Source organism: Protomyctophum parallelum, assembly GCF_964188405.1.
Source record: "Protomyctophum parallelum genome assembly, chromosome: 8".
NCBI lineage: Eukaryota > Metazoa > Chordata > Actinopteri > Myctophiformes > Myctophidae > Protomyctophum > Protomyctophum parallelum.
The window spans coordinates 32749025-32762609 of record NC_139703.1 but is presented as its reverse complement, the minus strand read 5'-3'; the positions used below and the strand labels follow the sequence as shown (position 1 = coordinate 32762609).

Sequence of the window (13585 nt, the reverse complement as noted above, 5' to 3'; positions counted from 1 at the left end):
CTTTGAGAGCGGTTTTGAAGGAGTCAAGGGATTCACATGTCTTAATGACTGTTGGTAGGGCGTTGTGGGTGTGGACTTCGTTTACATTAAAGAAGTATTTAGACAGGTACATGGGTATCTTGGTGGTGTATCGAATCTTGTGGACCAGACCCATTGCAAGATGCTGTACTCTGTCGTCGACCCTAAGCCATCCCAGCCTGTCAAAGTGGGCAGGGGTGAGGTGGGTTCGGGGGGTGAGGCCAAGTAGGAGCCTGACCAGTTTGTTTTGGGAGGTCTGGAGCCTTGTTTTAAGGGCCTTTGAGGTGCTGTGGTACCAAGAGGTGGATGCATAGTCAAAGAAACCTTGTACGAGGGCTCCTGTTAAGGTCTTCAAGGTGTTTTTGCTGACCAGTGAGGAGATCCTGTAAAGGAATCTTGTTCTTTGATTGACTTTTTTGATTACGTTGGTGGCCATCTTATCACCGGAAAGATTGGCCTCCAGGATGGAACCTATAGGTAATTTGATCTTTTCGTGTGATAATAATGTCACCCACTCTAACCAAGAAGCCATCTGCCTTGCTGAGATTACTATTTGATCCACACACACTATTTTGACACACACACACACACACACACACACACACACACACACACACACACACACACACACACACACACACACACACACACACACACAATAACCACATTCTTAGTGTTTACATTAAGCTCAGGGGATCCATGTAAACTTGAATGTCCTGCTCTCACCTTGCTAACAGTATTTCTACATATCATCAAGTTTACTTTACTTAACCACTAGGAGTAGTATATGGACAAGTAACGGTAGCACAATGTATAATGTATTCATCACAAGCTACAAGTAAAGTTTTGATTGATGATTGAAATATTTATTAACAGTTTGCAGAATTACAGTAGGCCTACTACATTTCAAGCACAAACTCAATACAAAGACTGAACAACTGTGAGTGGACGACCCAATAAAGAATTACACTTGTTTACAAGATTCAAAACATTTAGAGACGTACAAATAGACACTTCTATATTATCCCTGGAACATGACTGCCATGATGATTATCATGACAGTCATGCAGAAACTTTGCCCTGTTTTTTGCGCTCGCTGCATTTACAAGATTTCCGTATATATAAACATTCAGATTTCAAATATAAAGTACTCACAATTTGTCCCACGGGTGTTAGTTAGTAGCAGCGCCAGCGATTAGAATTGCTGCGTCCCGCGTTGTTTAATAAAAAGCATTTTTGTCCGAGCTCCCCGGCTACTTTTTTCAAACGGGGTTCGTTTGGGTAAACTACAGTTGCACACCGGGAGCGCACTCGCCTATTAGTCTGTATTGGCAGGGCGGTCAGCGTACATATATCGAACACACCGAGTGCCACCCTCCTCCCGACCGATAGGGGCGCGTAGTTGAAAGCCAATGGCAAAATAACACCTCGGATAAAAATGCTTTTTATTAAACAACGCGGGATGCAGACATTCTATTTGCTGGAGCTGCTACTAACTAGCACCCGTGGGACAAATTGTGAGTACTTTATATTTGAAATCTGAATGTTTATATATACGGAAATCTTGTAAATGCAGCGAGTGCAAAAAACAGGGTGAAATTTCTTCATGACTCTCGTATGAATACGAGAGTCATGAACCATGGCTACTTCTATATAGTCAAAGAACAGAATAGGAATTAATCAGGAGGTAAAAAGGGAAAAGAAACAGCCTACAGTCAGTGAGGGGAAAAGGGAGTGGGTGGTGGGGGAGTCACTATTCACTATTCTTCTCCATAATGAGCTGATAAAACTTTCAAAGAGAGATGCTTCTATACATTCCAGATCTATGTTGTGTGACACATCAGTCTGAATGAAAGCCAGAAATAAACACTATGACCAATGCAGCAATGCTGGACCCTCATGTGGTCTCTCTCAGAGGTGGAGGATGGTCACGTGAAAACAGTCAGGCTGTTGTCACATGGCTTGTGTTTGCCAACTGATCAGAGGGAGGAGTGAGATGTTCCGGAGGGAAAGGGAAGTTTCTTGATGCGGTCCTCAAGTTGACACACTCAATATTAGGCCGGGGGACGGAGAGAGATCTGCGTTGACCATAATATGGAAATGGAGATCCCTGCAATTAACCTAAAGGTAAGAGTCGTTTGATTTCCATCAGCGTACAATAGTTGGCTGTAACACAAACTTTGACAGTTGTGTGGCGAAGATGAAGTTTCACCTCGGTGGCTAACCGTTTGTTGACACAGATAAGAAGACACACGAAAGAAAGACAACAACAAGAGCATGCAGTTCAAGTAAAGTCTGATTATCGATGTTTGCAGAAAAGTTTAAAAGCAAAGAGTAGACAAGTAACACTGTAACAGTTTAGGGGGTATTTGCCAACACATGTGCACAAAGTCATCTTGCCCTTCGCTATACATCCTATTCATATTCATAAGGGGCTTCCAGAATGTCATGGGTCAAGAGTCATGGCAGGCCTTCATTAAGGATGCAAACTCTCAAATGAGACTAAATCAATATTGGCAACATAATAACATTGTGCTGGATGGGGAGAGCCCAACCACTCTAGAGCTTTAACTTTTTGACAAAACTGTCAAAACTGCCATCATGTCCTGAATAGTTGCAGAGTAGATAGGCCAGTAGTTTTTTTTCAACCAAGGTTCTGACAGTCTGGTTCAATCCCAAATATAGCAATGACATAAGATATACAGTAGGCTACAGATCAACGTTGAATGGCATGATCTGGAGCTGTTATTTTAGTTTTAGTTTTTTTTTCAACCAAGGTTCATGTTTTAGGTTGTTATTAGAGAAAGTAAAAGATGAGTGTTAATTTTTTTTCATTTGCTGCTTGCTTTCATTTTAGCGATTTTAGCTATTTTTGACAGGGGGCGGGGGCATTCGAACTTGGGGCTATTTTATGTATTTATTTTACACAATTTTATAGCGATATTTTTTTTTATCATTTACTATAGTCCTACTAGACCCCAGGAAATTACATCTGGGCACAACAATCACAGGATCTACTGAATGTGAAGGGGGGTACTATAGGGGGCTGCCATAATGTGTTGTATGTGTTGTATATCAGTTTGTCACCCCCTTCACATTCAGTAGATCCTGTGATCTTTTGTGGCCAGATGTAATTTCCTGGGGTCTAGTAGGACTATAGTAAATAATAAAAAATACATATATGCTATAAAATACATATTTAGCCCCATGTTCGAATGCCCCCGCTCCTGTCAAAAATTGCAAAGATCGCTAAAACGAAAGAAAGCAGCAAATGAAAAAGAAATAACACTCATATTTTACTTTCTCTAATAACAACCTAAAACATGAACCTTGGTTGAAAAAAAACTAAAACTAAAATAACAGCTCCAGATCATGCCATTCAACATTGATCTGTAGCCTACAGTATCTCTCATGTCATTGCTAGATTTGGGATTGAACCAGACTGTCAGAGAATAAAAACAAAAACTAAATGGGATTTTGCTCAGGTCACACAACACGAGTTGACTGATGCTGCCAAGTATTTGACACCAGTATTAAATGTATTACCATGGCCCACAGTGTTCTCTCTTCTAAATACAACGGCATGAAAAGCATTTCACCAGATATATCCCTTAGCATCATACTTGTTCTCCTTTTCCCTCCATGGTAGGCTATTGTCCTGGTGCATTGGTTACTGACTCTATGGTGAGTAGACAGGTTGGCTCCTTGAAAAATTATTTTTCCACACAGCTGAGGAATTTCACTTCTCATGGTGCACTCTCAAACTCCACACAGTGGAGTTGCACACACAGTTTCACCCACGGTGCACTATTTAGGGTTTTCAACAAGATTATTATAGTTTAGCATTTCTATTTAGTTTTTAAAGTGATAAAGTAGTTTAATGCTAGGTTTTAGTTTAGCTTTTATTAGTTTTAGTGTTTTTAGTTTTTTAGTTTTTATAAATTAACTATAATTTGTCTGAGTTCTCACTCAGACACATTTACAACTATGACTTATTTTGAGTAATAAATAAATAAAGTATTTTGTAAACCAGTGTCTAAGATCATTTATCAATTTATTTATTTTTAATAATCTCTCATTGTCTCATTGTGGCTCTAGGGGATGCATGGCTTGGCTGCCTCCTTCTTATGCTTGGGGAAACTTCAGTGTTCTAGGCGTCGGTTTGTGGGCTATTGCTCAGCGAGACTCCCTTGATGCTGTGCTCATGGTGAGTCTTTGCCTTGATTTCTTGGTAGGCTGCAATGTGCAATCCCAATATCATGTGACAGCGCGGGAGTCTAACTATAGGCACAGTGCTGGTGTGCTGCATATTCACTCCAGCCCATTTGCTTGTGGAATCTAGGACAATTTGAGCATATTTACTTTTAGAGAGATTGCCTTATTTTAATTCAGGGACGAATTGTCAAGGTGCCTGAATATTTAAAATAAGTACCACTATTGCTATTACACCACATTGCAATTTCATACGCTGTGTAATGTATGCAGGTGTGTGTGTGTTATGTTGCATATCCCCCGAGAGAGCGACACATGCACCTCACCAGAGAAGTCAGCAGTTCAAGATCAGCCAGGAAAAGCACCTCAGGAAAAGCTAGAGGCATCAATTTCTCATTCAAGGACAAATCTTTGAATCACACAGCAGTCTCTCTAACTAATGTATCACCCTGCGTGACATGTGGTATACAGTCCAATGTTATGAATATCCTTACCTCATTTAAACCATTTTTGTACCTAACCTACCTTTGGTGAGTTTAGTAGTTGACCTTTCTCTTTAGAACCAGAAACACTGTAGTGCAGTGGAAGTCCATTGTGTGTCTTGGAGAACTGAGCATATCAGAAATGTATTTCAATTTCAGTAATTGCTGTAATACACCTTGGCTTCAGTCAGAGATGGGGGAAAGATGTATACATGAGGAGGACAGCAGGACTCTAACATACTGTCCCTACTGATATCAACTCTTCATTATCTTTCCGTAGTTTCTCATGGGAATGACGATTACAATACTGACTGACATCCTCCACTTTGGGTATTTTTACCCATCCGTGGTAGTGGAGAGCGGCAGGGATATGTTCCGTTTCAGCTCGGGAATGGCCATCCTCAGTCTGGTGCTCAAGCCTGTGTCCTGCTTCTTTGTGTACCAGATGTACCGTGAGCGCGGGGGAGAGTACAACGTCAACTTTGGTAAGTGACCAAATTAGGGCGCTGGGAAATAATCAATATGATAGGATGATATGAGACTACATATCGTCTGGGATTTTGCATATCGTAATATATGGCATAAATATATAATATAATAAGTATTGTCCTTTTTATGCTTTTTATCAATTACGCCCAATTCTCTATAATTGTTTTATTTTTCTTTGGTTGAGGAAAATGGTTTATGGAAGTTGGAGCTTTGTGTTAAAATGGAGGTCATCCACTGGTCGTGACTAGGGTCTAATTTATACATCGTTTAGCAACAAAGCAACAGTGCTTGCCCTAGCCAGAAATTGACAGTGTGAATTTTGATCTTTTGCAGGTTATTTGCCTTTTTTTTGCCTATTCGCTGGATGGCTGCCTACTAAAAATGGCTGGTCATGATTGTGTAGTGTACCGCCACACAATAATGCATTATAAGGACTGAAGCAAAGTTGGGCTCAAGGCTGGGTATCAAGAAACGACACATTTTGGTTCTTGTAGATTACACATTTTCAAAATATATCAACTGTAGATGGAGACATATTTCATTAATTAATTAATTAATTCCGTTAATCTACACAACCAGTATAGAAACTGTTCAGTAGTGATACCCAGCCCTGAATGCAACCGAAATGACCAGAAGTATGGTCGCATGCATGTGCCTCAGATATTGTCCCAGTGCTCTGGGGTGTTTTTTGCCCCAGGCGTGATTTCCACCTAGACACTCTAGCTTCCTTTGTCGTTGTTTTGCTTTGAGAGAAGAACGGAATAGCTTGCTGCAAGCTTGCACATTGGCAAGCGCAACACTCACAAGACTAATGCACTGCCTTAGACCAGTTTTGATAATCACTCGTGAGCCTCAAAATGGAGACTTGTTTACTGTACTGGTCATTGATGTGGGAACAGATCAGTAGTGTACAGCATGGAAAACCATGTGTAGTGACTGGTGAAGCCCACTTTTGTTTTGTCAGAGAAGTTGAAAATGGAATGAACAATAGTGAATGATTTAGACTTTAATTTACTTGTATTGTATTTGTATACATATATATATTGAGAGAATAGATTGTTATCATTATTATCAATTATTGTTCATTATATTTTGTTCATTATAACAATTCTTTCACCAGCCATTTAGAACATCACTCAATGCATGTTCTTTGATTTATTTTCTCACGTGTGTGTGATTTCACGGATCTCCCAAGGCGTGTATGTACTTTATCCGTTTGAAAACACAAGGTGGTGTGAAGTTTTCAAGATTATTAAGAGGATAATTGAATATTGATGAAGGTGGTGATTTTCACAGCTAATTTCAATTCGTTATGTGGGACTGGGAGTTGATGAATATAGCCAGAGTTAGTTTTAGTGAATGTGTTTTTAATTGCCTTGTCTGATTACATGGCTTTAGAGTGAGACCCCGCTGCGCAGCACACTCAGAAGAGAGAGAACAAGGCAATCAGTTGTGTGGTGGATGAATTATTGATTCAATTTCAGGCATCTCTGAAGTTGTCTGAACCCCTGAGTTTTGATTGGTCATCGCTTGTGTTACCTCTGGCTCTGATGTGACTTTCACTGTTTTTTTGTCAGTAAAAAGCAATGAATCTGAGACCTGCAAATAAAAGTTGGTGGCCATGAATTACTACTTAATTAGCTGTAACGTTATACATTGTACTATTCCTTAGTAATTGGCATAGTGATTGTTGTGACCAAAGAAGATTTCCTGCATTTCTCTGTTTTTCTCAATATACAATCACAGTCTGTCTTGCTGTTTGAAATCGGTCCTTCCCTCTCTGGCCTTATTTACTTGTTTTGTCCCTGTTCTGATTTGATCATTCATGTTTTGTCTCCATCTTGTCACCGCCTCTCTTCTCCTCTCATGCTCTCCCCTCTCCTCTCATGCTCTCCCCTCCCCTCTCCTCTCCCTGGCTGACTCCTGGCCTTTCAGACCTGGAGACCTCAGTGGACAGTCGTTGCACCACGGACAGTGCTGACAGTGCCTTTATAACTGGCCGCCGCTACTGATTCCTCCTGGCCTCTCGTTTTTCACAATCTCTGTCCTTCAGCCATCCTCTCCCATCCCCTGCATGCAGGAAGTAGTAATGGACTTAAGGAGTACCCCTCTTTCATTATTCTGCTCTTCATTTCCTGTACCATTCCGTCCCTAGTCATCCTTATCATGTCACTTTCATAGCTTTGTTTGTGTGAATCTGTATCACTTATGTTGTCACTATGTATGTCAATGATTCTTGTGGTTTTTTATATATATATATTTATATTTACTGTATGTGTTTTTCTAAAGTTTACATCTATGTATTATTCATACTGCTACTCTCCAGATACCTCAATTGTGTTTCGTACAGTATCTCACTATTGGTGTACATTAATGCTGTGTTCACACTGGCTGCTACAAAACATACAAAGCGACATTGCATATCTGTCGGAGTTGAAGTTGAAGCCAGCTCAACTTCAATTGCAGTTTTGCAGATTTTGTATAGCAGCGGGCGTCGCTTTGTATCTTCATGTGGCTGGCTTCCATTGAAAATGAATGGTAGACTGTAGCTTTGTATCTGCCAGTCTGAACAAACCCAGCATTACACATACAGTATGCGTGTTAGTGTACATAACAAGTCGTTTTGGGTGCACTTAGAAGAATAGGTCTAATTAAAGCAAATTCTAAGGCACATATGTACTTGTGGTTCATAAGAGTAGACATCATGGTCTGAGGTGTAGCCTGGTTGTGCTTAAAATGAGGGAGTGCTTTCAAATGAATGTGTTGTTCGTATTGTTAAAAAAGATGACCATAATGAAATTGAAATTGTATGCTTGATTACCCATTTATTTTTGATTCAGTAATAAGACACTGAGCTGCAGGGAATGATAGAGGTGAGAGAGTGTGAACCTCTGTAGTTCCATGATCAAATGTCATTAATATTCTTAGCGTTCTAACACTTGGAGAGTGGAGACTGTTAGGGTAGATTGTTGGAGTTCATGAAGAACTCCCTGTAACATCCCCCAGACGATATGTCAGTATATTGCCATCATCAAAGCACATTTAGTTTTGCCTTGTTGTGCTTAAAAGAAAACGTATGATCATTATAGCACAGCAGTCTGTGAGCCGAAAAACGACTGTGTGAATGATGAAATCTTAGAATCTTTCAGTCTCGCAGAAAGAAATTACTGAGTCTGGAGGAATCATCCAAGGTTATTTGTGTTTTTTATGCTTGCAAACTTTAGTTACCAACATTGTAAAATCCATATTTAGTCAACAACTAAAAATGTGTGTTACGAGAGGAGTGCAGAATATAAAGGCCCGAAACAAACATAATACTGTATGTTGATCCTTTTGTGTTTTTCATTTCTGAAAACATTTCGGGATGGATATCGGGAATTACTAGTGCCCATATGGATATGGTTATGCATAATGCATTCCCATTACAATTGGTGGTGTTGTTTTTCTTTTACTTGTCTGCAGGTTTCCCTACTGTAACACGGAGTAACAGAGAGGCCTACCAATCCATTGACAGCGACCAGCAGTCTGACCAGTCTTCCACCAGCGCCGCCAATCCCTTTGACCAGGCCCAGGATGAGAGTCCTACTCCTGCAACTCGTACATACTAAGACAATGTTTCTATGGAATGTTATAAGTTTAACTGTCACAATTGATTTCACATCAGTCCTGTTTTTCCTCCCTTTTTTACGGGGATTTTTATTTATCCCGGTTTGGACCAAAACCATGTTGCAGTGACCGAATTCTCTGGATAATTCAACAACGTTTTGTTGTTGCTGAATGGATTTCATTCCATATCGGTGTTCTATTTGTACAGTATGTGGCACTTATAAAGACTCGGAGATGTCATAGAATTATGCACATGTATCCTGATTGGCACCAAACCGGTCATCACTGTGTACTGTAGCACGATAATGCTTGAAGCTCAGGTCAGTGGTCAAATACACTGTAGAATTGAAATGAATACCCTTGTGGTTTGACCACAAGCGTAGATATTTATGATGTTGTAGAGTAAAAAAAGAGGGGTAATATTTATGTACTGCTCTTAGCAAAATAATGATTAAAGGTACTGTTACATTAAATGTACTGTTACAGCTAGCACTAAGTATAAATGATACAGATTCTCCAGACTGACTACTACCTTAAAATATTTTACAAACATTGATAAAACAGAATCATCAGAATAATGTGCAGCCCCCACAGAAATGGAGAAATGGCCAGTTGTACCAAAAATATATTCTGAATACCCAATCCTCTAACTCTATATTAGTTTATACTCCAACACATCTTTATAGTTTATATTGTAAATTAAAGTTACATTTGAAGGTATGAATGACTCAATGAATGAATGAAATAGACACATGATTAAATAATTCTCCCCAAAAGAATTATGAAACTGTACAGTATTTAGATCAGATTTCCCCATTTGAAAATATAGCACAGCTTTAATTTTGGTTGTGCTGCTTTTGTTATGGGGAGAGCACAGTAATTCTTTGATAATCTTTATAGTGCTATACGTTAGCTATCTCTTCTCTATCAGTGAATTGCACTACTTAAATTGTGAGAATGCAATAGTTTCACATGACACAGCTACTATACCTGCTGTATTTGTTACAAAAAAGTTCCTGTAATGTTGGAAAAATGTGAAAAAGTGTTGCTTTTGTCACAGAGAGATTGAATGTTGAATTGTGCATTTTGTCGTGATATACATTTTATTGTACTGCATCGCCTCTAGTGGATAACATTTGCCATTTCTGGAGTCTCCCAGTTTATTGCATGCTGGGATTACAGCGGTACTGATGCTCTGCCAAATAAAATGCTTAATTTTCAGCCACCAGAACATGGTAAAGAATGGTCTGGCACTATTAGGCTAAAGATGATTGTTGTGAATGGTGTATTGAGTTCTATGAACAACTGAAAACGATCTTCTATAGAAAACGTTACTGATGGCTAGTGTAATTTACTAGCTTTATGTTATGGAATGATGAACACGGTTCATAACGGAGCATACTACGGTCTACAGTTAATAGGGGCTACATCAGTTGTTTCGTATGAAGCTGAAACTTTAACACTGGAGTTTACTCTTTCTGCCACAAACTTGAGTTTACTGAAAATGTGGTTAAAGTGTGTGTCATGCTATTGTTTTGTAATATTGCCATATTACTCGTTCCCTTTTTTGTGTGATAAGGTATAGTGACTCAGCTGCATACACTCACTGGTACATTTATTGTATTGTATGACAATGCAAACACATTTCTATCTAATTTGTTGTTTTATTTAGTCTTATTTTTCTGAAAACCAGTGCAAAAAGGCGAGTAAAGTGTTTTATTGGCCATAACCTAATGCCATTTCACTCAGTAAGATGTTCTCTTTATTTTATTATTTTGTTTCTCATAAGTGAACTTGACATAGAGGAATAATTAGTGGGCTGCATGATATTTAATTATATTCCTTAGCTGTTATGTCATACTTCTCTCTTATCATGAAGGACATTCATCTCTTGACTGACTTTCTTATTTTTTTTATAGACTGTTACAAAAACGTTTGGTTCAAAATGTTATTTGGCAATCTGTTTCCTTAATAAAGAGAACTATTTCACAAATTATCGTTTGAGTCAAATGTACATATGACTGCATGATTAACCCAGGGCCACATAACTGATTAGCCACTTAATAATGTGTTAGTCCGATATCTTGTTAGTACGACTGCGTGGCCGGGTTTGGCGATAGGGTTAGTATGTGGCTCTATGGTCGGAATATTGTGTAGACCGATTTATGGGTGTCGGATTATTGGAAAGTCAGACTACCCAACCCCCCCCCCCCCCCCTTTACCCTCTACACACCATAAGTACCTTTGCACAGTCCACATGACGCTAGGTTTCATGTGGTTGAACAGTGTGATATCCAGTATTTCTTCTGCAGAGAATACTCAATCTCATCATTGAAGCTTTCAGACACTCAGCATGTCAAATTTTCTAATGTCTTCCTCGTCTATTACCCTGGCTACACTCTCTGGGATGAATGCTGCTATGATTTATCCAACTGGACAAGGCACTTATCTTTCCAGCTTCACTGCTCTCCCTCTTACACACTTGTTATGCATATTCCCATGGTGTCATGCAATACACACATCCAGCCAGTCTCCAGAACCTCGAGACAAATCTGTTCAGCCAGTGGGGTTGGATGCGCTTGTATGTGTTTTAATTGCTAATAATCATCAGTCAGGATATGCACTAAGAGTACTTTTGTTTAGAAATGGAAGCTAAAGTAGGTAGGAGGAGGTAGAGGGAGGCTGAGAAGGGAAGGAAGAGTTAGAAGTAGGAATATATCTAGAGTAGGACAACCTTCTGATTGATTGATTGATTGAGACTAAGACTGAACTTGAACTGAGACTTGTTTACATCAGGGTCCTCCATTTTTAATTCATCAGAAAGACGTACAAATATACACTGCCTGTAAGTGCTCTTTGAGAGCGGTTTTGAAGGAGCCTAGTGATTAACATTTCTTAATGGCTGTTGGTAGGGTGTTCCACATATTAGTGGATTGTGGACTTCGTTGACATTAAGGAAGTCTTTTGACAGGTACATGGGTATCTTTATCTTAGTGGTATAGCAAATCTTGTAGACCAGGTCCATTGCAAGTTGCTGTACTGTACTCTGTCGTCAACCCTAATTTTATCACAGGAAAAATTTGCCAGGATGGAACCTAGGTAGGCAATTTCATATTTTCTTGTGATAATGTCACCCACTTTAACTGAGAAGCCGTCTGCCTTGCTGAGATTACTATTTGATCGAAAGAGAATAACGTGAGCTGATTTACTATTGCCCCTGTCATCTGGACGTTTAGACCTAATGCACAGGAAGCATCAACTTGGGTAAATAATGCAATAGCAATTCACACAGGGGTTGAAAGCCACATCATAAGGGACTGCATAATTTTCTATATATTGTTTTATTATCAAAAGATACAGACAATGAATGACATAAATACTGTTCCACATTGGCATGGAAGTGGAAGGTGTTAGGTGTATTACTGTCTGCCCTACATTACAGTATGTATTCTGCAGACAATGTTAGAGGCATGTATTGACATTGATGTCTGGATACATACGACACTCAAGGTACATCTGCCCTCGATGTTTAGCCAAGGAAGACATTGCCTGTGCTGTGATATTGTTGAAGTGCTGTTCCCAGACTTGGTGGTGAGATGCAGTATAAGAAAAATATCAGTATTCTATCAATGTTTTCTGTTCACAGTATGAGTTAGAAAGCATTTTTCAAGCATATTGCAAAGCATTTTTCATTGAACCCAGGACTATATGTGACTACACATATTCTTTTGACTTTGGCAATCTCTCTGCAAAGTTCTCTACATAGAGTCTAATATTATGACAAAGCCCAGCTAAGAGGAAAGTTATTTTGTTGAAAACAACAGTATGTAGTTGGTTGATAATATGAATGTGCGCACAATTTGGTGCAAAGGTTTGTGGGTGTGTGTCTGTTTTGTGACAATGTAGTTTTGAATTCAGTTTGCAGCATACATTACACTTACTTTGGGTGTGTGGTTTTGTGTGTCGAAAATGTGAGTTGAACTTATAATATAGACTTGGTATTGGTAAAGTCTGGCTCATTAACTTGAACTGGGGCATTCTCTGTCTGACGTCTCTTGCATACCAAGTAAAAAACTGAATAATTAGGGTGATAGTACTGTATGCCACCTGGAATTTTAAATACCTGATTTTCATATTTCACACATACCCCAGGTGAAAACAGGTGTGGCTTGAAATGAAATATCATAAGGAAATTGTTAAAGTGGTGCCTAAATGATGTCAACGTGATGAAGGTTTTTCCCCAGCTTTTAGCTGTTGTTGTAGTGAGGCAGTTCAATCAGTGGCTGTGCTGAATAGCCCATTGTCCCCGACTGCACATGAGGCCTTGAGGCAGCGTAAGAGCCTTGTCACCCGTTTGTTTATAATGCCTTGTGGGTCTCTCAGGAAAGGCATGTATGAATGGAAATTCTATTACTGCAGTAACAGACAGACGGACGGACGGACGGACGGACAGACAGACAGACAGACAGACAGACAGACAGACACTGTCATTACATGGCACTGGGCTGCCTTCCTCACTGCATTTCATCTACTTGTTTTTGCTCAATTTCTGTATCCAGTTCTTTTTGAACCCCCACCCCACTTTATTTATTCCTCTCTCCCCCTGTGAGAGCATGAGCGACTGGGACTAGTGGTCTTAATTAACTAGTAAAGCAATCTGTTAATGTTTCCTTCCCGCCGAGCTCCGACCGAGAATAGAAGCGTGGCGTCATGGAGGAGGGGTAAGATGAGGAGGAGGAATTTGATGGCAAGGAGGAAGATGAAGGGGGCGTGGGTGG

At 39.6% G+C, this 13585-nt stretch overlaps 1 protein-coding gene across 2 annotated transcripts; it reads left to right on the top strand.

Annotated features, from left to right (window-relative positions):
* Positions 1–2024: 2024 nt before the first annotated feature.
* Positions 2025–10008, top strand: agtrap (angiotensin II receptor-associated protein). Of its 2 annotated transcripts, none has more exons than XM_083770932.1 (5): positions 2025–2145; positions 3668–3702; positions 4117–4225; positions 4993–5197; positions 8664–10008. In XM_083770932.1, exons 1-5 carry the CDS (start codon positions 2113–2115, stop codon positions 8807–8809), a joined length of 528 nt encoding a protein of 175 aa, XP_083627058.1. In that variant the 5' UTR covers positions 2025–2112; the 3' UTR covers positions 8810–10008. The 2 variants fall into 2 exon arrangements, with proteins under 2 accessions (XP_083627058.1, XP_083627059.1); XM_083770933.1 differs by lacking the exon at positions 8664–10008 and adding an exon at positions 7137–8498.
* Positions 10009–13585: the final 3577 nt, after the last annotated feature.

Excerpts from the sequence above, each read along its gene's own strand:
- agtrap (XM_083770932.1), top strand. The coding sequence starts at position 2,113 with ATGGAAATGGAGATCCCTGCAATTAACCTAAAG. Across the intron at positions 2,146-3,667 it reads TCCCTGCAATTAACCTAAAG|GCTATTGTCCTGGTGCATTG; the intron begins GTAAGAGTCGTT and ends CCTCCATGGTAG. Across the intron at positions 5,198-8,663 it reads AGAGTACAACGTCAACTTTG|GTTTCCCTACTGTAACACGG; the intron begins GTAAGTGACCAA and ends ACTTGTCTGCAG.